Below are 25,670 nucleotides of genomic sequence, written 5' to 3' on the forward strand. Positions count from 1 at the left end.
TTAGAATAGAACACACACATTAAACAAACAAAAAGTACATACATACAATTTGGTAACAACTTCAAGGCACAAGGTAAAACCCAAAACACACACTCACACACTTTCACACAATTGTATGATAAACTTCTTCGAATATTTTCAGGTTTTTCAAATGCATTCAAGAGTGACGTTGTTTTTTTACCTTTCAAACATTTTAAGGCAGTTAGATAATTTCCTACAAGATGTTTTTTGAACACTGTGAAAAGAGGCTTTACTTTTTTCCATTTTGAGCAATGAATGAAATATTTGGAGAGTAATAACAGGTTATTTATAACATAGTCCGCTTGCGATACCTTCAGGCTCACCCCAAATAAGATGTTGTCCATCGTGAGGGTGTCCTGTAGCTGGATTTTAGAAGAAAGCCAGTCCTCAAAGTCCTCCCAAAATGTGTTTGTGTAAATACAGTGAAAGAAAAGATGGTCCGTGGTTTCAATCTCTTGAGTCACAGAAAATACAGTTGTTATGGTCAATATGAACTCTTACTCTTAGCATTTCTCTAGATGAATAAATCTCATTCAAGGTCTTAAAATGTACTTAAAATGTCTTTCACTTTTGGACTTACAGGGAATGTTAGATGTTGGGTCCTCCATTGTTTTACCTCTACATCAGAGAACTTCTGCATATTGGAGTTATTTGCTAGGAAGATATGTTTGGATGGATGGTATTTCCCCGTTTAGAAAAAAAGGGAAATATCTGAGTCCTCTAGATTAACCCATCATTGCACTCTACTTATGGTTTTTTACATTGAATTATAACTGCATTTATGTGTTTTATTCTTGTTACACGTAACCGGATATGACGTTTACGTCTGCGGTACGTGCATTGCGTACGTTTTTAACGTAGCTCAGTCTTGGTGGATGTCAGAAGACGATAGAAACATCCCCGTGCTAACCAAGTATTTTAACGAAATTAACAAGAGTTGCTTACAAAATATATTGACCATTTATGTTCATAAAAAAATAACTACAGCACGTGACGTCGCAGAAGCGCTGTTGTAAAAATTAGCTAGTGACGTAGTCCTTGCCCATGCGCGGGACTGATTGCGTTCCGGGTACGTATTGCGCAGTGACAAATACATCACGTACGAGAATATTCTAGATAAAACAATGAACACTGATTTAAGATTTATCAGCAAGGCAATTGTATCATCACCTACCTGCAGTGTAGCCATGAAATGCAACATCAAAACAGTAAGTTACCCAAGTTTAATATTTGAGTTGCATTCCATCGGAGTGGATTAACATTTTCTTTCAAACGCACACACATGAAATTAAGTGTTCACATGATCAACCACAGTTCCACTCGCAGAAAACATTGAACTCCAAGGCCAACATTGCGGAATTATAGCTTTTTCATTGAAATCTTGTTTATTGAAGATGTAGTACGAAACCCATTGAGCAAATATGTCAAAGCAACTGCATTTAGAAAACCCGGCATAAACCAAACTACTGCGGGACTGGCAAAATATTTACGTCAACTCTGAAAAAAGAATTTAACACTGAAAGTAACACAGGACAATTAAATGTCTTCCCAATATGAGAAATCACACTATTTTGCGGTAAGTACTTCTGGTTATTTGTACTCGGCAACAAAAGGTACCAATTTGTGACACATGGCAAGACAATGCAGTTTAAAGTAAAAAAAAAAAAAAACCCAAAACAAACAGACCTTAAATAAAAATGTTGCTACTGACTGATGGCCATCCATCATCAACATACACCTAAAGTATTGACTAGAATACAACACTAAAGTGAAGAAAACAATATAAAGGGGATCATTTCATTCATTTGGCTCATATCAACTCATAATACAAAGCATTAAGTGTATGTATGGGTGTACAAAGGAGTGCTGCAGTCTTAAGTGAGAATGTGGCTTGGGTTTAGTCTCGGTTGCGTGTGCTTAGACATCTGCCCACCTGGAATTGTTGCTTGTCCATTTCACAGCTCCAAAAACATGGGCTTGCTGCTTGGCCTTTTCATAGCTCCAAAAACAAATAACTGCACAGCTGAGACGACAGTAAACTTAGTTGACCCCTGAGTTTCTAATGCAAAACTAGTGTATGAAATACCTCCTTACAGTGTGTTTTAGTGCAAGCCAGCAATATGCTTAGATTTAACAGAGGTATATTATTAGGTAGCACCCAAGATTCCTCACAATGTTACTCTGCTGGACACAAACAAACAAAATTATACATATACATATATATATATACACATATATATACATATACATATATATATATACACATATATATACATATACATATATACACACATATATATATATATATATACATATATATATACACACATATATATATATATATACACATACATATATATATATACATACATACATACATATATATATACATACATATATACATATATATATATATATATATATATATATACAAACATATATATATATATCTGGCAACAAGCAGTGTTGGCAGGCGGCGGGTGGATGTGAATCCACGTGATGACCAGCAGTTTGAATGCATGAATTTGTATCACATCTACAAAACGTGTTTTTCATAGAAAATATAAATATCCCTGAAAGAAACAAGATTCACAGCATTTTTTGTTTAGAGGAAACCAGTGCTGCTACCATAAGGTCAAGTGTCTTTCCCGTCTCCAGTTGTCCCTCTTGGGCCGTCACTCGCTGTCGTGATAGAGGACAGTTCGCTTTCCTTGGTTTCGGGTGTTGACACGGGCCTTTTGCGGTGTTCTTCTGCACGGCTCGTCGCTGTGCTCTTCTTCTGAGGCAACACGTAGTCGGCGCTGCCTCAACTGCCGACCGGCAGTCCTTTCGTCATTCCCGGCCCGTCTGGGACTCCTCCTCTTTGGACTGCTGTGGGACCCTGAGCTGGCGTAAGAGTTTTCGCTGGCTGGGGACGACTGCTCGCTTTCAGAGTCTGAACTGTGATTACTGCTGCAGCTTTCCTTGCGCCTTTTGTGTTTGGGCCACCTCTCCTCCTCCTCCTCCTCCTTCTTCTTCTTCTTTTTTTTTTTCCCCCTCCTTGAGCAGCCCACGTCTTCTTCCTCCTCCTCACTGGAATGCGACGGGGAAAAGGTGTCTTCTTCCTTGTCCTGTTTGGGCCGCTTGAAGGAGCTGGACCTGTCATTTTTATTGTTGTTCTTGGCTGCCGACTCACTCTCCTCATCTTCAGAGCCTGAGGTGTATATTCGTTTTCTCTTGGAAGACGTTTGCGTGGTGCATTCGTTCAGAGAGCTTCTCTTTGACTCTCTCTTGTTGTAGCGGTCCTCCCTTGAGATCGCTTTGTTCCCATTTCTCAGTTTGCTCCGGGTAGCGGCGTCTTCCTCTGAAGCAGAGTTGTCGCTGATGTATTTCTTCTTGGGCAGCATTCTGAGGTTAAGCCGCCTGCTGGGCGTGCTGTCCGAATGATCCGACTCTTCTTCCGACGAGCCGGTGGAGCGTTTCCGCCTGGACTTCTTGGGTTGAAACTCCTGCTCGGAAGTGTCTGAAGCAGACGTGTCAACCCGAGGACGTTTTGATTTGCTCTTGTTCCCCGTGGGCCTCTTGCTTTTGGTGTCCAAGTCATCACTGGAGATGCTGTTTTCTGCTTCACTTTCTTCATTTTGCTTCCCTCTTTTCTTGCGTGAGCTCTTTATGGTACTGCTCAGCACCTTGGGATCTCCAGCATCCGCTTTGTTAGCTGAGGCAGACTTTTGTTGACCTTGGATCTTAGTTGACGACACTTTACTCTTTCTAGAGTCCTTCGGCTGTGCTTCTTCCCTCCCATTTTGATGTGGCCATCTCTGAGAACTGTCCTCATCATCGGAGCTTACGGGGGGTTTGCCTCGGGTGCTCCTACGTTTAGTGTCCTCCTCCTCCTCACTGGTAATCCTGCTCTTGCGGGATGAGCTTCTACTGGTCTTCTGACACACAGCTACCTCATCTTCCTCCTCCGCATCTCCAGAACTCTCCACTGCGGTGTCTTCTTCCTGCTCAGAGCTGCTGTCCAGCGACTTCTGGTGTTTTGGGCCGTCTCCGTTCATACATGTCAAAGTTCCTGCAAATGGAAAAGTGCTGCTAAATATCCTCACATACAAACAGGAAATGGCAATTGTAAAGCTTCTGTTGCTGACCATTTCCCTTGGTGTTGCTTGACGTTCTTGCGTGTCCGTTCAGCTGACAGTGGGAGGAGTCTGAGGAGCTGCCGTCATTGCCATTCTCCTCATCCTGGGATTCTTCACTCCATTCCTCGCGATTCGCAGAAGCTAGAACAAACATGGGAAGTTTGACATGAAAGGCTTTGCAAAGCAAATCATGTATTTGCGCCAACACAAAGTAAAAATAGTCACCTCATTGTAGCGTTGGCTTTTCTGTGAGGCTCTTTTACACTTGTGGAACCAAAATAATCAGACTGACTCAAAATGAGGCCTAAAGTTATTGAAGTGGTAATAATGGTGTCGTATCATAAAGTGATGACATTTCTTCTGTGACTGAATGACAACGAGAGCCTCAACTCATGACTGATCTTAACGATGCACTACAGAGCATAATGTGCCGAAAACAAAGGCTGTACATTAAAAAAAAATACAAATAAATAAATAAATAAACGCTGCCCACCCTTTTTCAGTTGCTCTACGTCTGAATCAGAGCTGCTCTGAAGCACCGGGGGGCGTTTGCTAGGCCGGGGCGCGTTGCGAAGGCGACTGCTGCTCCGTCTGGGCTCCGCCTCCTCCTCCTCCTCATCTTCATAATCTGAAGCTTCAATGAGTTTTATCCTGTTGACAGCTGCCCTCGCCGTTTTCCTCTTCAGCGACCTGCGAATGGTTAGTTCTTCCCTATCGGAGCCCCATGATGAGCTTCTGTCGGACTCCCGGAGGGGGTGTCTCTCCCTGCGACAGGACCGGCTGGCGTGACCGTTCATCTCCGTTCTGCCCTCTGAGAACAAGCAACATTCAACACAATAATGGACAAAGATCAAACTTGGAATATGATAAAGTGAGAGATCTGGCTTTTACCGCTCTTTTTTCTACCCGCAGCGGCAGCGTTTCTAGTCAGTCGTGTGCTCCTGCTCTTTAGCATTCTGCTGGGATAGCGACGACCTGAAGAATGGGAGGACGCTTCACCGTCTTCTCCCCCATCACCCTCACTGTCATCTTCTTCCCCAACCTCCTCTTCACTGTCACTCAAAGCCACTAGCACGAAAAATAGGCCAAAGTTGTTGAAATGATGGAATCTAATCCTCACATGTTGATTCTAAAACAAGAGAGGCAAACACAAACCTTTTTTCCGCTGCTTGGAGGAGCTGCCTCTTGTAACTCTGGCTTTCTGTTTGCCTTGATGGTGTCTGGAGGAACCTGGACACGTTTCCTCTGACAACTCGCTGTCTTCACTCTCACTCTCCGACTCTGGAGAGGAACAATTAGGAGTTTAGTTGTGAGAAAAGTCCCAAAAAAGAACCTTGTTAAATAAAAACACAGTGGAAAGTCAATCATGGTGAAGTTGATTCATTCAGATGAGAACCCATTATTGATTCACCCCGTGCCCCGTGTGTAATGATGAATGAATGAATGAATGAATGGATGGATGGATAATATGCACCTTTCGATGCAGAGTTGTCTTCTGAGGAGCTATGGCTGGCACTGCTCCTCCGAGACCTCCTGGCCCGCTCAGGAAGCGGCGCTTTGGTTGAGGTAGATTTGGTCACTGAGACAGACTCAACTTTTTCCTGAGTTTTGACAGAGTCCCTCTTGTGACTGCAGGGGGACAAAGCATATTACTCTACTGCGTGTACCCAAAATGAAGCAAAGAATGATCTTAAAGCAGAGGTATGTACTGAACCGTCATCATCATACTGATGCTAACCCACGGGCTTGAGGAAAACAAACATACCTTGTGGCACCACCCGATGGATCCTGCTGCTGCATCTTCTTTTTGAACCTCTGGCTGCGGCGCAGCCTGGCGCTGCTCTTCACGGCTGTTTTGTAATCGGATATGATTGTTCGGATTTGCTCCTCAAAGAAGGCAGAGAGCCGCAAGGTCATGCTGTAAATCTGCAAGAAAAGACTCAGTTACTTGAGCAAAAGAAGGAGCACCAACATAGGTAGGTTTGCAAAACGTTCAATTCTTCATCCAGTCTCCTACCTTGGAGCGTTTATTGGGCGTGTAAGCTTTCGCGTTTGCAAATATTAGCCGTGTGTCTTTGCAAAGCTCTACTGGATTTTCGTAGCGTTCTTCCTCCAAGGTCCTTTTCACGGTGCCAAAGTCCATTGGTGTATCAATGATGTCATGGTAGTCCTGGAAATAGAAACAAAACAATCTGTACAAGTCCCACCTGGCTTGCTTTTGGTATTCTGGCGCTATATTATGCAGTCTTGAACTCACAGGGTAGTTCTGAGGATCTACCGGCAGTCTGAAGGGCTCAGAGTCTTCACACTCAAATATGTAGTTGAGCAGATTTTTGCACTGCTCCTTCCAGGCATCTCTGTCAGGCAGAACCTCCACAGAGCGCTGAAAAGAGTGAGAGAGAAGGTCATCTGGAGTTTCCCATACCGTGTTTGCCACATTCTCCCTTTACGTTAGGAATAATAGGGTGTATACCTGACGCAGCCTGTGGCCTGAGGAGGGTCCTGGCGCTTCTGCATCTGCTTCCTGTGAATCAACATTTCAAAAAGTGAGTCAAGATAATTCAGGAGGAGGAGGAGGAGGCAGGACAGTAATAATATCACATTAGCTATGCATATTTATGAAAAAGGACAGGACAGGACATCTTTGCCATTGAGCATTCCTGACCCTGCAAATTTGTGGGTTGTTGACCAAAACCTCATTTTTTAATGTGTGGAAAAACCTGTCATTTTGTGCTTATCATTCGTGTAAACACAGTGAAGCTGCTAGACATTTACATCCTCACTCACTAGGGACGTGTCGGTCGTGAACTAATCGTCTCTTTAGTTTTTTTCCCCCCTCATCTTTTTTTCTTTTAAAGGCGAATGTCATTGGTCAAGATGCGTGGCGGCGTCTCTGTGTCCACACTGAGCAGGGGAGGTGTGGTGCTCTTACAGTCGATTAGTTCTTGAGAAATTAGCATGAAGAGATTTGACCTATTTTGTCTATTGAGATGGGTCTTTGTTATTTATAATATAACATTATAATGTAGTAGCTGCTCATGAGATTTGAATAAATCCAGTGAAATAATAAACATTCGATATCATGTATTTTTTACATGAGTCATTCATTTGCCACAGTACACATCATTTGGTAAGACTAACGAGTCTGAGGAGCCACTTGGGAGCCGAAAGAGCCGGCTCTTTCGTGAGCCGAGCCGAGAGAAGCGGATCTCTAAAAAGATTTCCATCACCATTATTCACACATGAACGAACAGGAGCTCATCTACCCAAATGCCTACCTCGATCACGGTGCAAGCAAAAACCACAAGTAACACATGCAGAAGACACAATGTAACAGTAGCACATGGACTACGGGGTATCCAGATAGAAGCTTATACACTAATATAAGATTTGATACTGATGTATGCACATGAAGTTACCCAGCATGCCTTTTGGGTTATATAAAGTGTATGGAGTAGTGTGTAGCATGTACTGTATGTTAGTGTATAAGCTTCTATCTTCCACCCACATAATCCTGCTGGTTTATGTGAGAGACATAACTGACAATTAACAATTATTTACATTTGTTTCGCCATTCAGTGGTGGCCCTGTTTCGTAACCTCTAGAAATGAGACGTACCTCCTCATCCTCATCCATTTCTTCAACAAGACTGTAAATCTCCATGATGTCTGTGCAGCTTGAATTGCTACAAAAAAAGAGGAAATGAGTCAGGGTGCAAAGATGGAACATTTGTGCAAGAATAACAAAGCCAAAAAGAGAGAAATATGTCAGGGACGTACTTGACAAATTTCTGGAGGACATTGGAGATGATTTTTGCAGAGTGGGCAATCTTGCTCCTTGGTTCGTTGAAAGTGCGGGCGTTGTGTGCAATGTACCTGGCGTCCCAGATTAATGCTGAGAGCCGCCTGCGGGACCACAGCAGAGCAGCATCGGTGCACGGTATCTCAATCACACATACACACATAAGTCATGCGCTATCAGGGGTCAAAGGGTGACAAAGAACCGATGGAACCGACCTGTAGAATTTGTTCATGAGTCGCAAGCGAATGGTGTCCAGATCAGTGGGGTAAGCAATCACAGTGCAGTAGGTGGGATATTGGATCAGGTCTACAGGACCAGAGAAGGGGGCACAAATCTCTGTGGCAGAAACACACAGACATGGAGTGTTAGTTTCACATCAAGAAAGGTCTCAACTCTGCCGGACTAAGGTGTACACACCAACAGTGATGAGCTGGCTGATTCCGCCGATGATTCGCTCGCACTCTCGGTCCCTACTCCTCACTCCCCACTCCCCCTGCAGAGGCTTGTACATCAGCTCGCTCATCTCCTCTGGCGTCACAGGGATGCTGCCTCCTTCTGTCTCCGGTAGCTCAGCTGCACAGCAAAGACAGACTGGTTTAGAAGTCAGTTTATCACCAAAGTCAATCAGGAAAAATATTTGGGAAGGGAGAAGTGTTTGTGAAATGTTGAGGGAATGTTTGTTTTGCAGACAAAGCCAGCCTGAATGGCTGAACCTTACCATCCTCTGGAATAGGTTCCACATCCCAAGGACTCAACTTCTCATTCTCACCATTATCCCATCTAGTACAGAATGAAAGAAGTAGTTGACTGATCATTAAGTTCTTACTTCAAAACCTCACTGGGGACCACTGCTACAGGGAATGTAGAATGTGCTACTGTTACAGCGTCTCCATCGATATCTTTCATTCCTTGTCACCTACCTGACTTTGAAGCACTGGAAGAGGCTGTCGGGGTATTCCGGCTGGTACGGCTCCTGACAAACGATGGTGCCAAACCACCAGGCATCGTCTATCACTGAGCGGAACCGATCGTCTGCAAACACGGCGGAAGCACATGATGCAGCTCATGTATGGCTAAACTACATTTCCCATGATGCTTAGAGTGCAGCTTCAGGAAGTAGTGACGTGGATGAGTGAAGTGGAAGCTCATATGACGTTTTGAAGTGTTCTGCAGTAATCTCTGACACATCTTAAGTCCACTATCACCAAGGGCTTTCCAAAGGCTGGACTGAATGAAGCTCAAGCCAAGTAGCTAATTTGTCTCGAGACCACAAAGAGCGACAACGAAACACAGAAACAGAGACAGACAGAGACAGAGAGAGAGAGAGAGACAAAGTGTGTGACGGAGGAATGATGAGGCTGTTCAATTGTGATGGTTGTCAAGGTGACTTGAGTGGTTTTCGTTCCCAGGAGGAGGAGGACGGCGATGAATGACTTTTCTGGTAGGCTACTGTTAAACTAGCCATTTTACACTCGCTGCTTCTGTCTACTAAATATCCTGCGGCTGGTGCGGGCTGTATGTACAAAACTTTTTTTCTCTTCAAATTCAGAGGGTGCGGCTTACAAACCGGTGCGCTCCATAGCCCGGAAATTACGGTATCCTCCCTTACATGTGTGGAGCTGACTTACTTGGTTGCCAGTTCCTCCGTAGTGCCTCGTCATAGCTCTGCCTCAGCACCAGGAAATCTATTACATCCGGCATGTCGTGATATCTGCAAAGAAAAATCCGTTAGTTGGTTTTCTTAAGTAGCATTTGTCAAAGGCATACCTGCAATTGTCGACTGGAAAGCCAGTTCATAAAAGGGAATGGCTTACTTGACAGAGAAGGACTTGTCTGTGATTTTGCCAGAGCCGTGGTCGATGAGAGTCAGCTTCAAACAGCACAGTGTCGGAGGGCAGACTTCATACTTGATCCCAGTAATCTTCACAAACTCTTGGTCCTGGAGAAGAAGCAAGACGTCAAATACAGATCATGTAAATTTCATTAAACACTTTAATGTGCACTAAGCTGCAGCCCGCTTGCATTACCCGCAACTCCATTTTCTTCCACGGCTGCTTGTCCAAGTTGATGGGATACAGTTCTGTTCGTCTCACAGCCTCAACATACGCCTCGTGGCCCTGTCGGAAGTAGATGACCTGAAAGAAAGCAAAGTAATTGTTAGCTTGGCTCTGATCTGATCAAATACTACCAGAAGTGCTTATTAACCATATAATTAACAGTATTGATCCAAGAGGAGACTGAATGCAGCATGCAAACTAAAGCACAGCAACAGGCCAAGATAAAGTTAACGTGTTTTTATTATTCCATTTTCTGTGTCTCCTCAATTTTTAAAACGATGAATCTTCTCGACCATCGGCTCAGCACGCTAGGAATTTGGTAGAAATAAGATTTCATGATAGTCATACTAGCAAATGTTAGTAAAACACACCTCATCGCCCATTTGAGGAACAAAAGGAGACTTCCTGGGAATGACATCAGTGATCCAGAGCGAGGGCCTAAACTCGTTGGACACTTCTCTGTTGATTGACGGTCGGACTTTGGGCCTCTGATTGGAGTGACAAGATATAATACATAGCTCTTCTGCAAAGTCATGCAGGCACAAGGATAAAATGGCTGACAACTCACTCTGGGAGACTTGTTCTTTGATTTCTTGGATTTCCCTTTGTCTTTCATCCCTGTTTTGTCCTCCTCGTCACTCTGCTGCTGGTGCTGCTTCTCTTCTTCCTCCTCGTTGTCTTCCTCCTCCTCGTCCGAACTGCTGAGCTGGCGTTGTACTCGTTTCCGTGACGACAAGAGAGTTGAGGGTTGAAGGTTGATCCCGGCATCTGCTGTCCAGTCTGAGTATTCGCTGGATGAGTGGCTGTAGGAGTCATCATTTGAGGAGGAATGCAAAAAACACTTCAGATATTTAATATGTGTTTGCAGAAAACTGAATAAAGTGACAAGAAAATACCTCGGGCTGTCACTGTTCCACTCCTCGTCATTGGAGGATTCCAGTTCGCTGCCGTCCAAGTCATTATCCTGGAGAGACGGCGCACACAATAAAATGACCTTGGCTGCAAGCAAACGTTATTCTGAAACAAGTCACGAGGGAGTAGAATCTGGTACCTCTGTGTGTGCGTCGGAGCTTGCAGTGTCCTCTCCCTCTTCGCACGACAGCTCGATGAACTCCAGCGCTGCGTCACCACGGCCGTGCGCTCGCTTCCCAGGGGGTGGGTCGTCGTCAGAATCATCCTGCAAACACAAACACTTTAGAGAGCGTTGATACCACAGTTATACAGCATGTAAGGGTTAACCCTTAGGTGTCCAGGATTTTACGTATCTTTCTACAGTCAAACCTGTCTTAGCGGCCACCTTTATAGAACGGCCACCTGCCTATAGTGGCCACTGAAAATCCCCCGCAGAAAATGTACGTGTTATAGACCCTGTGTATAGCGGTCACCTGTCTACGCGGCCAGCGGCCACCCATTTTGTCTCCCTTGGTCAATATCTGACCGCATATAGCGGCCAAAATACCGACTCAGGTAGAAGCTTCATGCACGAAAAAGTTTTGTTTTTTTTAATCAATGAAGCCGTCGTGTGTAGACTTTAATTACTGAGTCCTAGCTCAGTCACAATCATTCACAAGATCCACACAAACTGTCAGTTGTTCGACATAAAAAAAAGGCGTCTTCTTTGGAGCTTGTTGCAGAGAGTGACACTGTTTATTTCCTGGTGTGAGACAATGTGCACTGGTCAATACTGTAATGCCGCTTGTTGTGGGGAAGGAGAGACTCACGTCGCCGATGCACTTTAATGGCTTTATTAACAGCGGAGAACACTGCAGGACTTTACATCCACGCCAACATAAACACACTTCCAACTCTCTCGACACTCACAGATAGCACTCAGCCTAGCTCTCCTGCTCGTGACGTCGCACCGTCACTTCCCGATGAACTAAAGCTGTAATGACACTCTGCCGTATATATAGTAGCACAGCTTTGTTCTGTGGGTGGTGTAGAATAACAAGCCTAGTTGTACTTTACAACTTTTATCCGCAGTCCCACAGTGCCCTCTACTGGTCAACTGGTATAATTATATGTATCTGCGAACATAACAAGCTTCTAATCACAGACATGTTAATATGTGCGCGCACAAATTCAAAATGGCCGCCAAGCTGTCTATAACGGCCACCTGCCTATATACCTGCCTTTTGCCGTTTCCCTTTAGTAGCTGCTATAGACAGGTTTGACTGTATTTCAATGGTTTCTCTCAGTTGGTTTCCTTTTATTCCCCAGTACATCATCACGTGTCGCTATACACTTATGTTATTGGACAAGAAAAAAGAAGAACCTACTCGACAGCTGTACATGATTCGCCTCTTCTTTGTGTTGTATAACGCCACCTCCTCGTCTCCTTTGGCAACCCTGATGTTCACCTGGTCTCTGGAAGACAAACAAGAATAACCAACCAAAATTCATGATTTTTAGACAGCAATACAGCAGTATAGCTTACATCTCAAAGTGTTCTTTACATGGAGCAGATTTAGAAGCAGTATCCTGCATATATTGGGCGTGTTACCTGTAGCTGCTGGGAGCAAGCTCAGGCACCACCACCCGCCGTCTCCAGGCTTGCAGGTCTCTCTCTGTGGCCATCTGACTGCGAGGTGCATTCTGGTGCATCTGCCTGACACCTTCCACCTGCCCGCTCCGCCGCAGACCTACATTGGGAGGGGACTGCACCTCTGCCCGGTCATTGACAGACACTGCAATGAAGTGGAAGAATAGGTAAGAATGGATTAAAAAAAGACATAAAAACCTTAAATTCGTACCTCTACGGGGCGTACTTGGCGCTGGTGGTGGAGCTGCCCCCGGTGTCTCAGCTTGAACAGCAGCAGCACCCCCCTCAGAGCCAGCTTGGTTCTGCCGGTCCTGCCGCTGCTGAAGTTGTCGGATGGCCTCGTCCAGAAGGCTGCTACGTCTTACTGAAATCTCCTCCAACTCTGCGGTCTGCTGACTGATAACCTGCTCAACCACCTCGCCGTCACCTGAGCAAACGCGAGGGCTCAGCTTCACCCAACACAAGATGCTGCTTGGAGCTTTAGCACATGTTTACTGCAGCTAATGTGTTGAAATCATCATGCACGCGGTGAGCTCCATTCTTACTGGTGGCAACGTATCCCAGCTGAGGAACCAGGTGCTCGGCTGCAATGTTCTCCCGCCCTGGAACAAGACGCTGGTACCTGGAAAGCCACAGAAATTGAAATGCAAATAAGTCTTATGAAAACAGCTTATGTAGGGTTGCTCCAATCAGGGTTTTATGCTGCTGATTCAGATACCCATCATCCATGAGTCAGATTGGCCGATACCATCACATGGATTAACTGTACATTTTTCAATGTATTTATGATGAGTGCTATTGGCCAATATGTAACGTTCAACACACAGACATGTAGTATAATGACAGCAAAAGACACTTGAAAACGTGATATCCACTTCCCCGTGGGAGATAGACGAGCTCCTAACTAACCGCATTGCTTGTTTGTTTGAAAAACTAAATGTCACATTTGGAGTCTTAAGGCGAGACGCTTGGCAGATAATTTTTCATTTTATTTTTTAAAAGATAATTCTAGCTGTGGACAGAAAGATGCAAGCCAAGTGGAACACAGATAGCTTTGACAAGGGAATGATCAAGCACACTGGCATGGAACAAAGTCGCGAACGAAACGGCTCCAAGAGCCAGCTCTTTGACATGAACGACAGTAGTCGGTTCGTGTCGTTGGGGGCCAACTGGGCGCAGATTAGTTTTTGGGTGAATGTCATGTCAAGATGTGTGGCGGCATCTCTGTGTCCACACCGAGCAAGGGAGTGGGGGTTAAACAGAGCCGATTCGTTGGCGAGAAATTAGCATGAAGAGATTTGACTTAATGTGTCTATTGAGATGGGTCTTTTTTTTTTGTATTTTATGACATTACATTATATTATATTATATTGTATTGTTGTACTTGTCCATTGAATCCATTTAAATAGTCCACTTTTGATATCAAGTAATTTTTCCATTAGTAATTCATTTTACACATTACACATCATTTGGTAATAAATTCATTCAAGACAAACAAATCTGAGGAGCCACTTGGGAGCTTTTTTGTGAGCTGAGCCAAAAGAACCGGTTCTCTAAAAGGAGCCGAAATTTCCATCACTTGCTGTCATGATGTGAATTGTCTATGCGCGGGAGCACGGCTGGTTTTTGTGACCAGCTTTGAAAGGCATTTGTTGGCTTATGTTTTTTTTTTTTTTTTTTTTACTGAAATGGGACAATACTAATGGATGGCCCAGCTATCGGAGCATCCCTACTTGAAAGCAAAGTAGCAATAAGGAAAGACGACTGGCTCTGCAGCCTACCTTGGCGGATGGGGGTTTCCATCCACGTCCACTAGAAAAGGTGGGGGCATCAGATGGGGGGCCTGCTGCGTCTGTTCGTCCAGCACATAGCCGTTGGCATCCCGAATAAGTGGTCTGTAGTCTGTGTGGAAGAAAACCTGGTCTGGAAGCTGTTTTAAGGGCCAGGAGAAAGAAAGATATAACCAAGAGGGACACAGATTTCAGTTTTCAGCTCTAATTTCTTCATACTTTGAAAAAGAACAAATTGTGCTCAAGTGTGACATTTTGTCTTGCCTTCTCATACGGTTTTGAACTACCAAAGCCAAAGATGAGCAGATGTCCATGGGAGTCTGTGCAGGCAAAACGCTGACCGTCGGGGGTGAATTTGCAGTCAAAAACTGCCCCATGACCTTGCCCCTCAATCTGGATTGGACACACAAGAAAGCACAGCTACCACACAAAGCCGGCAAGCAAAAAAACACCTCTAGGAATCAAGCCAACTGTTACATTTCTGTAGACAACAAGCTGATCAGCAGTCTGTGGCGTACCATGTTGAAGTAGTGCTGCGTTCTCGTTCCTCGCAGCAGGTCCCATATGAAGACATTTCCGTCATGGCCGGCCGACAGGATGATCCTGGGGTCGAAAGGGTGCGGCTCAAGTACAAACACTTCGGCCTCGTGGCCCTGGAAACAAGGTTCATATTAGTCGCTTGTTGTTTTGCGCTTACCCGCTTTTTAAACGAGCTAGACTCAACATAGGAAAAAGATTACTTTTAGGATATGTAGCAGCTGTCCCGTGTAGGAGTTCCACACTTTGAGGAGATGGTTATTGACAGCTGTGATGACCGTGTTGTCATGGCGATCCCATGCTACCATGGTGACTTTGGCCTTTAAGTAGCTTTCCTCTTCACTCATAGGCTCAGCACTGAAGAATACAAACACTGGCATTATTTCCTACTACGTTTAAGCCAGTGATCATGGAGCTTCACGTCAGCACTTGAACAATGCGCATTCTATCCAGGCGCTGAACCTAATGCAATGCTTTGCTTCATCTGCAGGCAGAACTACATTGACATTGTTCAACAACATGACTGACACAGTCCATATAGTCAAGACAGGCTTCCACTGGCCGCATGATGAAGAGGAAAACTCACCCAGGAAGAGTGGCAGACATGTTGAGCAAGATGCACCGCCACTGCTGCCGCTGGTAGAGCTTCCAGATCCTGGCCGTGCCATCTCGACTTCCGCTCACAAACCTGAGGAAGTACAGAAGCATTGAACATTGCACTCTCGCATGGAATGAAACAAAATACACATAAATACCAAAAAGTAAAAAAGCATACCTTTCCCCTGAGTGACAAAACTGGATGCTGTCAACTTTGTCCTAAACAGAAGGCCAGTACAGGAGGTTAACAGAAGCAAGTACAACAATATGCAGCTACAATCCAGCCAAGTTGTGTGTCAAATTACTGTGTGCTCATGGAGCTCGGATATCTTTTCTGGGCTTCCGCTCCCCAAGTAGTATATTCTGATGACATCATCAGTGCTTCCTGTTGCTAAGAACATTCCACCTGCAAAGATATAAAAGACATTTTTAAACAAAGATAAAGAAGACCCGCAACAGTTCCCATTCTTTGATTTATTTAGATACAAAATAGCGATCCGCGTAGGATGTTGGACTCCTTACCTGGACTGAACGAGGAACACACGGTCTGAACTCCTGGCCTTGGACGCTCCGTAAACTTGTGTGGACGATCACTTCAGGAGGGGGAGGGAAAATATTCCGTAAAATTCAGAGTTTGCTTCTGTTTGTATTTTAGTTAATGTAGTCATTTTTATGCTTCATCACAGCCAAAAATACAGAACATGTGCTTAAATGTGCATATTTTGACTAACAATTCAACCATGAAGCAGCATCATTAATAAATTCATATATGTTTGAAAAACTGTGATAGAGTGAAGGTGTGAAATTCCACCTGTGATGTGGCAAGGGACGACTGTACAGGGTTTCCCCTACATGCAGTGGATCGTGGCGGGGCGCCACGGCTCGTTAAATGCCACCACACCTTGGAAATTAGTTTTTGTTTTTTTAAATGTAAAACAATGCTAAGTAATACAGTGTATGAATGGACATATATGCTATATCAGGGGTGCCCATCACGACGATCGTGAAGGTGTTGTGGCGTGTCACCTACATCATTACAGCCACTTCGTACAAGTCATATGACAGTCAGCTGATACGAAGCCCCCTCCTGATTTGCTCCTGTGCCGCGGCAGCCGCACTTTTATCTTTATGATTGTGTCATTGTCTTTATTGCCATATGGACTTCAATTGTGAATTACTGAACGAGATCAACTATTTTGATGAACTGTAAAATTTGAAAGTGTGAATGTGAACTACTAATCATTAGCATTTGGTATAGTACCTGCAAAGTTTACCACTTACATTTTATACATGCTTTTCTTCTGTTTTATGGCAAGAGGTAGATCATTTTGATTGTGTGCACCCCTGATATACATGTACATAAATACTCATTCATAAATACATATAGTATATACAGACCCTTTCCAAAAAATGAGAATGTCATGGAAAAGTTGTTTAATTTCCATAATTCCATTCAAAAAGTTAAACTTTCATAGATTATAGATTCAGGGCCCACAATTTAAACGATTTCAAGTATTTATTTGTTTATTTTTACGTAATTTGGGCTTCCAGCTCATAAAACCCACGAAAACAGGAATTCAAAAAATTAGAATACTGTGAAGAAATCACCATTTACTTCTCAGTTTTTGCAGGAAAAAAAAAAAAGAAATTAGGATCACATCAAATCAATCAAAATATGGTACTTTCGAAACGATATGTCAATCTTCAATACTTGGTTGGGAATCCCTTTGCCTTAATCACTGCCTCAATGCCACGTGGCATTGAAGCAATCAGCCTGTGGCATTGCCTGGGAGTTATGGAAGCCCAGATTTCCTTGATGCTTGCTGTCAGCTCTTTGTTGTTGGGTCTGGTGCCCCTCATTTTCCTCTTGAGAATACCCCATAGATTCTCAATGGGGTTTAGGTCCGGTGAGTTGGCTGGCCAGTCAAGCACTGTGATGGCATGGGCATCAAACCAGGTTTTGGTGCTTCTGGCGGTATGGGCAGGGGCCAGGTCCTGCTGGAAGATGAAATCTGCATCTCCATACAGATCCTCAGCAGAAGGAATCATGAAGTCCTCTAAAACATTCTGGTAGACTGTTGCGGTGACCTTGGATTTAAGAAAGCAGAGTTTACCAACACCTGCACCGGACATTGCACCCCAAATCATGACGGACTGTGGATATTTCACACTGGACCTCAGGCAGCTTGGGTTCTGTTCCTCACCCGTCTTCCTCCAAACCCTTGGACCTTGATTCCCAAATGAAAGGCACACTTTACTTTCATCGGAAAAGAGGACCTTGGACCACTGGCCAACAGTCCAGTCCTTCTTCTCCTTGGCCCAGTGGAGACGCTTCCTACGTTGGCTCTGCAGTCTTCCTCATATTGAACCGAACTGAGACAATTGAACCAAACTGAAGCAATTTAATGACACCTGGGGAAGCCTGTGCAGGTGATTTGAGTTTAGTAGATGATTAGTGTGTGACACTCAGTTTAAAACATTCATGCCCTGCAAAATTTGGGCTGATTTCTTCACAGTATTCAAATTTTTTGAATTCCTGTTTTCGTGGGTTTAATGAGCTGGAAGCCCAAATTATGTAAAAATAAACAAATAAACACTTGAAATCGTTTAAATTGTGGGCCCTGAATCTATAATCTATGAAAGTTTAACTTTTTGAATGGAATTATGGAAATTAAACAACTTTTCCATGACATTCTAATTTTTTGGAAAGGGTCTGTATTCTCTCTGTTTATAATCTTTGGGACAAAGTAGCCCACAGACCCTTGTGCTATATAGATACATGTATAGCCTATTATTTACATGTTGATATAGCCCACAGGCCCTTGTGCTATATAGATACATGTATAGCCTATTATTTATACATTGATATAGCCCACAGACCCTTGTGCTATATACTGTAGATACATGTATAGCCTGTTGTTTACATGTTGACCACAATTAATTGTAAATAAAATATCTATCAAATATCATAAAAACACTTCACTACACTTTATTTCGAAAAACATGCACTGGAAAAATCCTGCCACAGCGGCGGCGGTCCGCCTCCTACGCAGCCCACCACCACAGCTTCAAAAAATCCTCAGGGAAACTCTGCCTGTATATGACGTAAGTGGTTAGAACAGGTAAGCAGTGTGGATGATGGTCATGTTGTTCTTTTGAGGAAGCTCTGTATCTGTCTATATTTTAAGATTACTTTACTGTACTTTATTACTGTTGACAGTATTACTATTGGTAGCACCTCAGTGTCAGGACCAAACATTGTGGTATATTCTCAGCTTGTCGTCGTCTATTTGCAGTAGAGCCGGTAGTTATTTGCATAAGGTGACAGAGTCACCAGTTACTATTATTATTTACACGGCACCTCGAGGCATGGCACACTGTCCATTTTAGCCAATGTGTCAAAAAAATTATACCGTACATTTTGATTCAAGTCCACAATATGAACACTTCCTTTATAAAATCTTAAGGCAAGTTATTTTTTAAGCTTTTATCTTTTTGATGGCCACTTAATACCACAAGTTAAAACCAAATGAAAGCTACCCTCACCTAAAGTTGATGTGGTTGACGTCCCACTGCCAGAAGCAGACTGTAGCATCAGTACCAGTGGAAAGCATGTAGCGCTTTGAGCCCTTGGCAAACGGTGCAAACTGAAAGCACAACATTCAACAATCAGCTGAAAAAGCCTGATCTCACGCCAGAGGCACTGCAGAACAACTACTTTTATACACCGCCTGGCCTCCAGTTGCCTAATGTCAACCTGATTTCAAATCCTGGAAGTCAGTGTGCTGGATTTACCTGTAGGGAGGTAATTGATCCGCTGTGCCCCTGCAGCACAGCCACAGGTGCACAGGTACGAAGGCACCACACACGGATGGTTTTGTCGCAGCTTCCCGCGGCAATTAGCGTGTTTTCGTAACTGACCGCCAAGTCTGTGATCTCGGCAGAGTGTCCTCGCAGCGTCGAATGGAGCTTCCCGTCAAACGAAGACCAAATCTTCACCAAGCAGTCATCAGAACCCTGACAAACAATCAGAAGATTGGCATTTTACATGTAAAAAAAACCCCAAAAAACAACAAACAGCAGTTTTTGACAAGGCCTTCTTACGGTGAAGATCCTCAGACCAGTGCGGTCGAACGCAATACAGTACACTGCAGACAGATGACCCAGGATCCGCCGATGCAGACGCATGCGCTCGTAATTGCTGATGGGGTTGATGGAGCTGAAGCTCTGCGCTCCGGTCAGCTCTCTTCCTCGATAGACGTTGACTGTTTGGCGGCAAGATACAAACTATCAGGACAGGAGACGGCAGAGACCCTGGAAGGGCAGTAAACTGGATACTGTGATGTGGAGGAAGGTGCAGCAGCACAGGATAAACTTACATTCATGTCAGTCAATCACACGATTCACATAGCAGCACAGAAGCCAACCGGCTTTCTCATTTAACTGTAAAACAATCTAATTATCACCAGCTCCTCTCAAGTCATTGTCTTGTTTTGAAAATACAGAAAATGCAAAAGTCTTTCAAGTCTTTTAAGCCAATTTAAAGCCTGGAATAATTGATCCAGTGCCTCCCTCTGGGATTTCACCACCATTTTTTGTGACTGTTGCCGTCTAAAATGCCTGACGTTGCTGAAGTTTTGGAAAGGCTTCATGTTTTCAACGTCATTCTGTCACCCCTTTGCAAGAATCCTTGCCTTTATTATGGATTTATTACGTCATTTTTAAGTGGACAAGCAAATATCAGCGGTTGTAAAATCCAGCTAAAGCTCTGAAGTCGGTCAGAAAATAAATACCTACCACCTGCAGACTTCAAGAAAGCAACACGTGCTTTTATCATACCAAGGCTGCAGTTACTGCAGTTCACCTTACATTGGCCTCGACCAGTCCTCCCTTCTTCGCCTCCAGGGGGTGCAGACTGCAGCATCCCGGCTATTGACAGGGACTAAACACAGCGACCACATTACCCCTGTGCTTGCAGCTCTTCACTGGCTCTCATTTTAAAATGCTACTATTGGTTTTAAATGCTTGCATGGACTAGTCCCACTATACCTGTCTAAGCTCCTGCAGCCCCCACACCCCAGGTAGGGCCCTGACGTCTGCAGACAAACTGCTCCTGTCTGCTAGTCCCCGCTCTAGACTTACCACTAGAGGGGACAGAGCCTTTTCTGTGGCTGCACCAAAACACTGGAACAGTCTACCCTGCACATCAGAGTTGCACAAACACCTGAGCACTTTAAAAACGTACCTCTTTTCACTGGCATTCAACACAGACTGAATAAGCACACTGCTTTTATTTTGGATATTTCATCCTTTTAAGCTAAACTGGCTGTGTGTGTGGTTATGTATTTATTGATTTTATTTTCCTCATTGTGCAGCACTTTGGTCAACCCTGGTTGTTTTAAAATGTGACATATGAATAAAGTTTGTATGACTTGAGTATCATTGCATCAGCTTGTCATTGTATGAATTAGTTATCAGTATCTTTACGTGTTCACCAACAAGCTCAGGATTTCAACAAATTAACAAAATAAGCCTTACTTGCATATTCAACTCAAGTGGGGAGCACATTTTCGAACTCAGCAATTTACCAGCCCCTCCAGGCTGGCCTGTTTTCCCAAACATTGCAAAGGGAGTTGTTAAGTGTTTGTTGCAATACAATTGCAGGAGAAAGAAAGTTGCAATAAATTGTTGCCATGTTCTCTCCGTGTACATATAATAATAGGGACCTCTGGTGAAGAATAAGTCATTCATGAACAAAATACCAACAAAAAGCGTCTTACCAACATTCATTTTCAATACCGCTTCTCCCGTCTTACCAACATGGCACACACAAATGTGAAAAATAGGCTTTATTCAGCCTCAACATAGTACAAATGTGCTCCAGTCAGGAAAAGACAGAAAATGTTGTCTTAGCCTTCACGTAAGAAAAACTGTTAAAAACCATTTATACCGCAGACGACTAAACAATGTAAATACTCTCAAGTGACATTACTTCCTATGCCAGCTGCACACTGACTACTCTAATGTATGTCCAAGCTTTTTTAGTATGCTCCCTTGAAAAGATGTACTTGAATAAAATGGTTGCGGGGGCTACTCATAATGTATAATGTACAGTTGTACATAATGTCATGGCTCGCTTGAGTTTCCAGTTATTTCTACAACTCTGGGTTTTCTCTGAAAAACAGATACTTCTTTGTCACAAAAAACATTAATGAAGTTTGGGTCTTTTAGGACTTTGTGGGTCAACTGAAAATGTGACCAAATCTGCTGGGTCAAAAATATCCATACAGCAATGCTAATGTTTGGTTAGATGTCTCTGGGCCATTTTCACTTCAATTCTTCTGCTTCTGGTTGAATCTTTGACAGAATTGGTGCAGTTCAGTTACATTTGTTGGCTTGTTTCTTCAGCATTGTTCACATGTTCTCAATGGGGTTTCAGTCAGGACTTTGGGAAGGGTGTTCTAAAACCTTCTGTCTAGCCTGATTTAGCCATTCCATTACCACTTTGGATGTGTGTTTGGGGTCAATGTCTGTCCTGTTGCAACACCCAATTGCGCCCAAGACCCAACCTTCAGGCTGATGATTTTAGCTTATCCTCCTCCTTCATGATCCTTTGGCAGCAAAACAGCCCCACAGCATAATACTACCACCACTGTGAATGACGGTAGGCATGGTGTTCTTGGGGTCAAAGGCCTCACCTTTTCTCCTCCAAACATATTGCTGAGCATCGTGGCCAAGCAGCTCGGTTTTTGTGTCATCTGACCACAGAACTTTCCGCCAGGAGGTCTTACCATTGTCCAAGTGATCAGCACCAAACTTCAGTTGAGCCTGAAGGTGCCGCTTTTGGAGCGAGGGCTCCCTTCTTGCAAGGCAGCCTCCCAGTCCATGGCGATGCAAACCACGCTTGACCGTGGACACTGACGCCAGTGTTCCAGCAGCTTTTAATTCTTGGCAGATCTGCTTTTCGGTGGTTCTCGGTTGACCCTTCACCCTTGGCAGTGCCAAAACAGTGCCTTGCACTTCATGCTTATTGACTATTGTTTTGCACTGTTGCTCTTGGGACGTGCAGCTGCTTTGAAATGCCTCCAAGTGACTTTCCTGACTTGTTCAAGCCAATGATTGGCTTTTTCAGATCCGTGCTGAGCTCCTCTGACTTTCCCGTTGCAGTGTTTGTATCCCATGAGCCCTATTTAAATGGCCTCAGAGAAGTCACCTGCTGTAGTCGCTCATGATCACTCACAAGAAGTTCAGAGGCTGTGCTATTCAGCTCATTTCATTGACACAACTTTCTAACTCACCAAAATTGCTCATTCATGTTGCTGTACGGATATTTTTGACCCAGCAGATTTGGTCACATTTTCAGTTGACCCATAACAAAGTCATCAAAGAACCAAACTATCCGATCCAATCACTCTGAACTGAAGAGAGCCATGACATGATGTTCTGTACAAGTGTATATGCACATATGCCTGTTGAGATCATTAAGGCGTTAGTGGAGGTGGGCCACACCTTCCCTGAATGAGTCGTATACACACAGGAAATAATATTCTACAAGCCGACCAATCACAGCCTTTTAGGCCCGTAAGGTTAGATTTTTTTGGAGGTGGGCGTCATGCTAAGCAAGAGGGCTTGCAGTGGGAGAAGCCAGCTGGTGTAAGCTGCGTACTAAGAGAGCAGTGACGTGTGCAAGCGTATTTAAGGGTCAATGTTGGTAGGTCTGGTAGTTCAACATTTTCAAATGCAAGTTAGCTTTGCAAGACAGAGACATATAAGAGTGAGACCCCAACCCACCTATATGTGGAGGTTTCTTGCAGTTCAAAGGCCTCTCTGGTGGTCTTCCCCTGTGAAGGGCTGCATATGACGAAGCTTGAAACCGCATGCCATCACAGTCTGAAAACAAAACAACTCAGCAAATTCAGCACATGAACCAACTATTTTAGTAATTTCAACACAGCGCTCCCTCATTTCTACCATAAATCTTGCCACAATGACAACCTCCACCATGCAAAGCCACGCATCTGAGAGCTAATCATCATCATTAGACGTTCCAACAAAGACTAAATCCACATTATGAAAAAGAGCAACCCAATTTTTGGTGTAGATTAGAAACTGTGGGTGCTTTTACACCCAATGTTGTTCTCTCAAAAGTCAAAGCAAGAAAAGGAAAACACAAATGAAACCAAAATATGACCACAATGTCGACAATAAACAAAATGCATCTCAGCTTCTGGGATGTTTTGCACTATTGTTAAATATAGTGCATCCCTACAAAACAACCCAGCATTTGTAAGACTATGTTTAGCTATAACTTCATATTTCCAAAGCACATGCATCTGACTAGGGTACCTTTTGGGGTCCGAAGCATCGACTCCTTTCCAGACCCCAGGAGCGAGTGCACACCGGGCACACAAGATGGCACATCTTTGTCAAGAAGCGGTCCAATCTTTTTACATATTTGAAGCAAATGATCTGGTGCAATGTGTTTGTTTGCTGCAACCTGGGGGTGGGGGTGGGGGGGTGGACGATGACAATAAAGTTGAGCTGATCGTTTGACTAAAAAAATAATAAAAATAAGAAATTTCCTGCCAAAACTAGAGGAAGAAACACAACCACAATGTTTAAGTGTAACAACGATCCAATCTTGTCTACAAATAACCTAACATGCATGCTTTGGGATGTGGGAGGAAGCTGGGGACAACATGGTACTTCACACAGGAGTCAGAGTTACAATAAAAACATTCACTTAAATATCTTCATGTTCAGTAAAATTAAATTGCAAGAATTACAGTAAAAAATAGTAATAGTGCTCATAATTGGGAAAATGGCCCCAAGAACTTGTCTTACGACGTCTTAACAGCTTTTCCTTGAGGCGTGGCTTCTTATGCAAAACATTTCCTTTTACTCGACCAATCAGAACTCAGGTCACAGGCAAAAACAACGCCGAGACGAAGCATCTCGCCTCCCGATTGGTTGGGACGCAGCGGCTCCGGACGCAGTGTGTAGCCAAGCTACCCACCCTTAGCTAGCTGAAGTACCAACTGTCGTGGCTAAATAACAAATAAAAGTTGAAATTTTGCAAACGTTTACGGCAAACGTTTCGTGATTCGCGTCGAGTTGCGTGACACGAAAGGAGTTGTAACATTAAACAAAAACACTGCAGTAAAGCCATGAATAGATCAAAGAGATTAGAACAAAGACGGTAAACAAGAGCACAGCGTGGGTTAGCTTCACAATATATACAATGCATTTAACTAGATCAATAGTAAACCTTACCACGTCTTCATATGTTCTCGGGTGCTCGTTTCCAAGCCAGTCCAGTCTCCCGGGTAAGAGCTGTCGAAAACAAGACCCCCCCCACCCCGCAGAAAACAACAGCTTATTTTGCTTGTAAAAAGTGAGTGATGTCAAACGGCTGAGACACACACACACACACACACACACACACACACACACACACACACACACACAGAGGCAGCATTTAAGAGTCTAAACATTTATATGGACCAGCACACAGCTTAGCCGCTAGCAAAACACCACCAAACAATACACACACCTGATAGTCCTCTAGTTCGCTCACCAGGACCTGCAACATAGATCAAAATGGACAATTAATGGTGGATTAACCCACCGGAGATTGTAAAGATTGACGAGATTGGTAGCTGTTTTTGAACCAACTCAAGCGGTTTTAAAGCAATGCTAGTAGTAGCAGCTCACCTCCGCAGCTCTCCGACAGGGACCCGTTGTCAGAAAACGAGATATCAAGTAGTAGAGCTCTGGAATAAATACATTTTTAAAAAATGAATGAGGTGGTTTACCATAACAGGAGCAATGTGGTAGTAAATTGAGCTATCAATTGGGGTTACTTGTGCGGCTTACCCGACTCAAGGAGCGTAATGTTCCGATTTTTGGCCATTGAATCGGACGTAGTTATGGAGAGGTGGATCGCAATGATATAACAAATACAATATTATATATATTTATTTAATGTCCGTTACACCGCTCTGACCCCCCTCCACGGTTGCTCCCGCTTGCTATTCGGCCTGTTTGCAGTCGCCATTGGAAGGATGAGGCCTCGGCGATACTGCTGACTTCCGCTACACACAGGAAACACGCAGAGAGAAAGGGGGGGCGGCTCAACAGAAGATAAAAGCAACACGTCGCCCTGTAGCCTCGCCAAACTCACCCGAATTGACTGCACGGTTTC

The 25,670-nt window shown here is 43.9% G+C and overlaps 1 protein-coding gene across 3 annotated transcripts; it reads right to left on the reverse strand.

Annotated features, from left to right (window-relative positions):
• Nucleotides 1-952: 952 nt before the first annotated feature.
• On the reverse strand, nucleotides 953-25,568 carry brwd1 (bromodomain and WD repeat domain containing 1). 3 transcript variants are annotated; one of them, XM_054793177.1, is made up of 44 exons: nucleotides 25,343-25,568; nucleotides 25,181-25,239; nucleotides 25,020-25,049; nucleotides 24,740-24,799; nucleotides 23,813-23,963; nucleotides 23,258-23,356; nucleotides 19,571-19,731; nucleotides 19,262-19,483; nucleotides 19,013-19,113; nucleotides 15,989-16,059; nucleotides 15,772-15,872; nucleotides 15,645-15,685; nucleotides 15,456-15,557; nucleotides 15,073-15,226; nucleotides 14,851-14,985; nucleotides 14,597-14,725; nucleotides 14,324-14,472; nucleotides 13,088-13,164; nucleotides 12,754-12,969; nucleotides 12,504-12,687; nucleotides 12,280-12,367; nucleotides 11,052-11,177; nucleotides 10,897-10,964; nucleotides 10,569-10,803; nucleotides 10,372-10,488; nucleotides 9,971-10,078; nucleotides 9,758-9,882; nucleotides 9,572-9,654; nucleotides 8,864-8,975; nucleotides 8,662-8,723; nucleotides 8,361-8,516; nucleotides 8,159-8,279; nucleotides 7,922-8,047; nucleotides 7,761-7,827; nucleotides 6,616-6,666; nucleotides 6,400-6,525; nucleotides 6,160-6,312; nucleotides 5,908-6,068; nucleotides 5,617-5,771; nucleotides 5,298-5,423; nucleotides 5,049-5,210; nucleotides 4,636-4,953; nucleotides 4,152-4,283; nucleotides 953-4,075 (listed from the first exon to the last, which is right to left on the reverse strand). In XM_054793177.1, exons 1-44 carry the CDS (start codon nucleotides 25,377-25,379, stop codon nucleotides 2,697-2,699), a joined length of 6,636 nt encoding a protein of 2,211 aa, XP_054649152.1. In that variant the 5' UTR covers nucleotides 25,380-25,568; the 3' UTR covers nucleotides 953-2,696. The 3 variants fall into 3 exon arrangements, with proteins under 3 accessions (XP_054649152.1, XP_054649151.1, XP_054649150.1); XM_054793176.1 differs by having other exon boundaries at nucleotides 954-4,075; nucleotides 5,034-5,210; nucleotides 12,769-12,969; XM_054793175.1 differs by having other exon boundaries at nucleotides 955-4,075; nucleotides 5,034-5,210; nucleotides 25,343-25,567.
• Nucleotides 25,569-25,670: the final 102 nt, after the last annotated feature.

This window comes from Dunckerocampus dactyliophorus, chromosome 12 (genome assembly GCF_027744805.1).
Source record: "Dunckerocampus dactyliophorus isolate RoL2022-P2 chromosome 12, RoL_Ddac_1.1, whole genome shotgun sequence".
Taxonomy (NCBI): Eukaryota; Metazoa; Chordata; class Actinopteri; order Syngnathiformes; family Syngnathidae; genus Dunckerocampus; species Dunckerocampus dactyliophorus.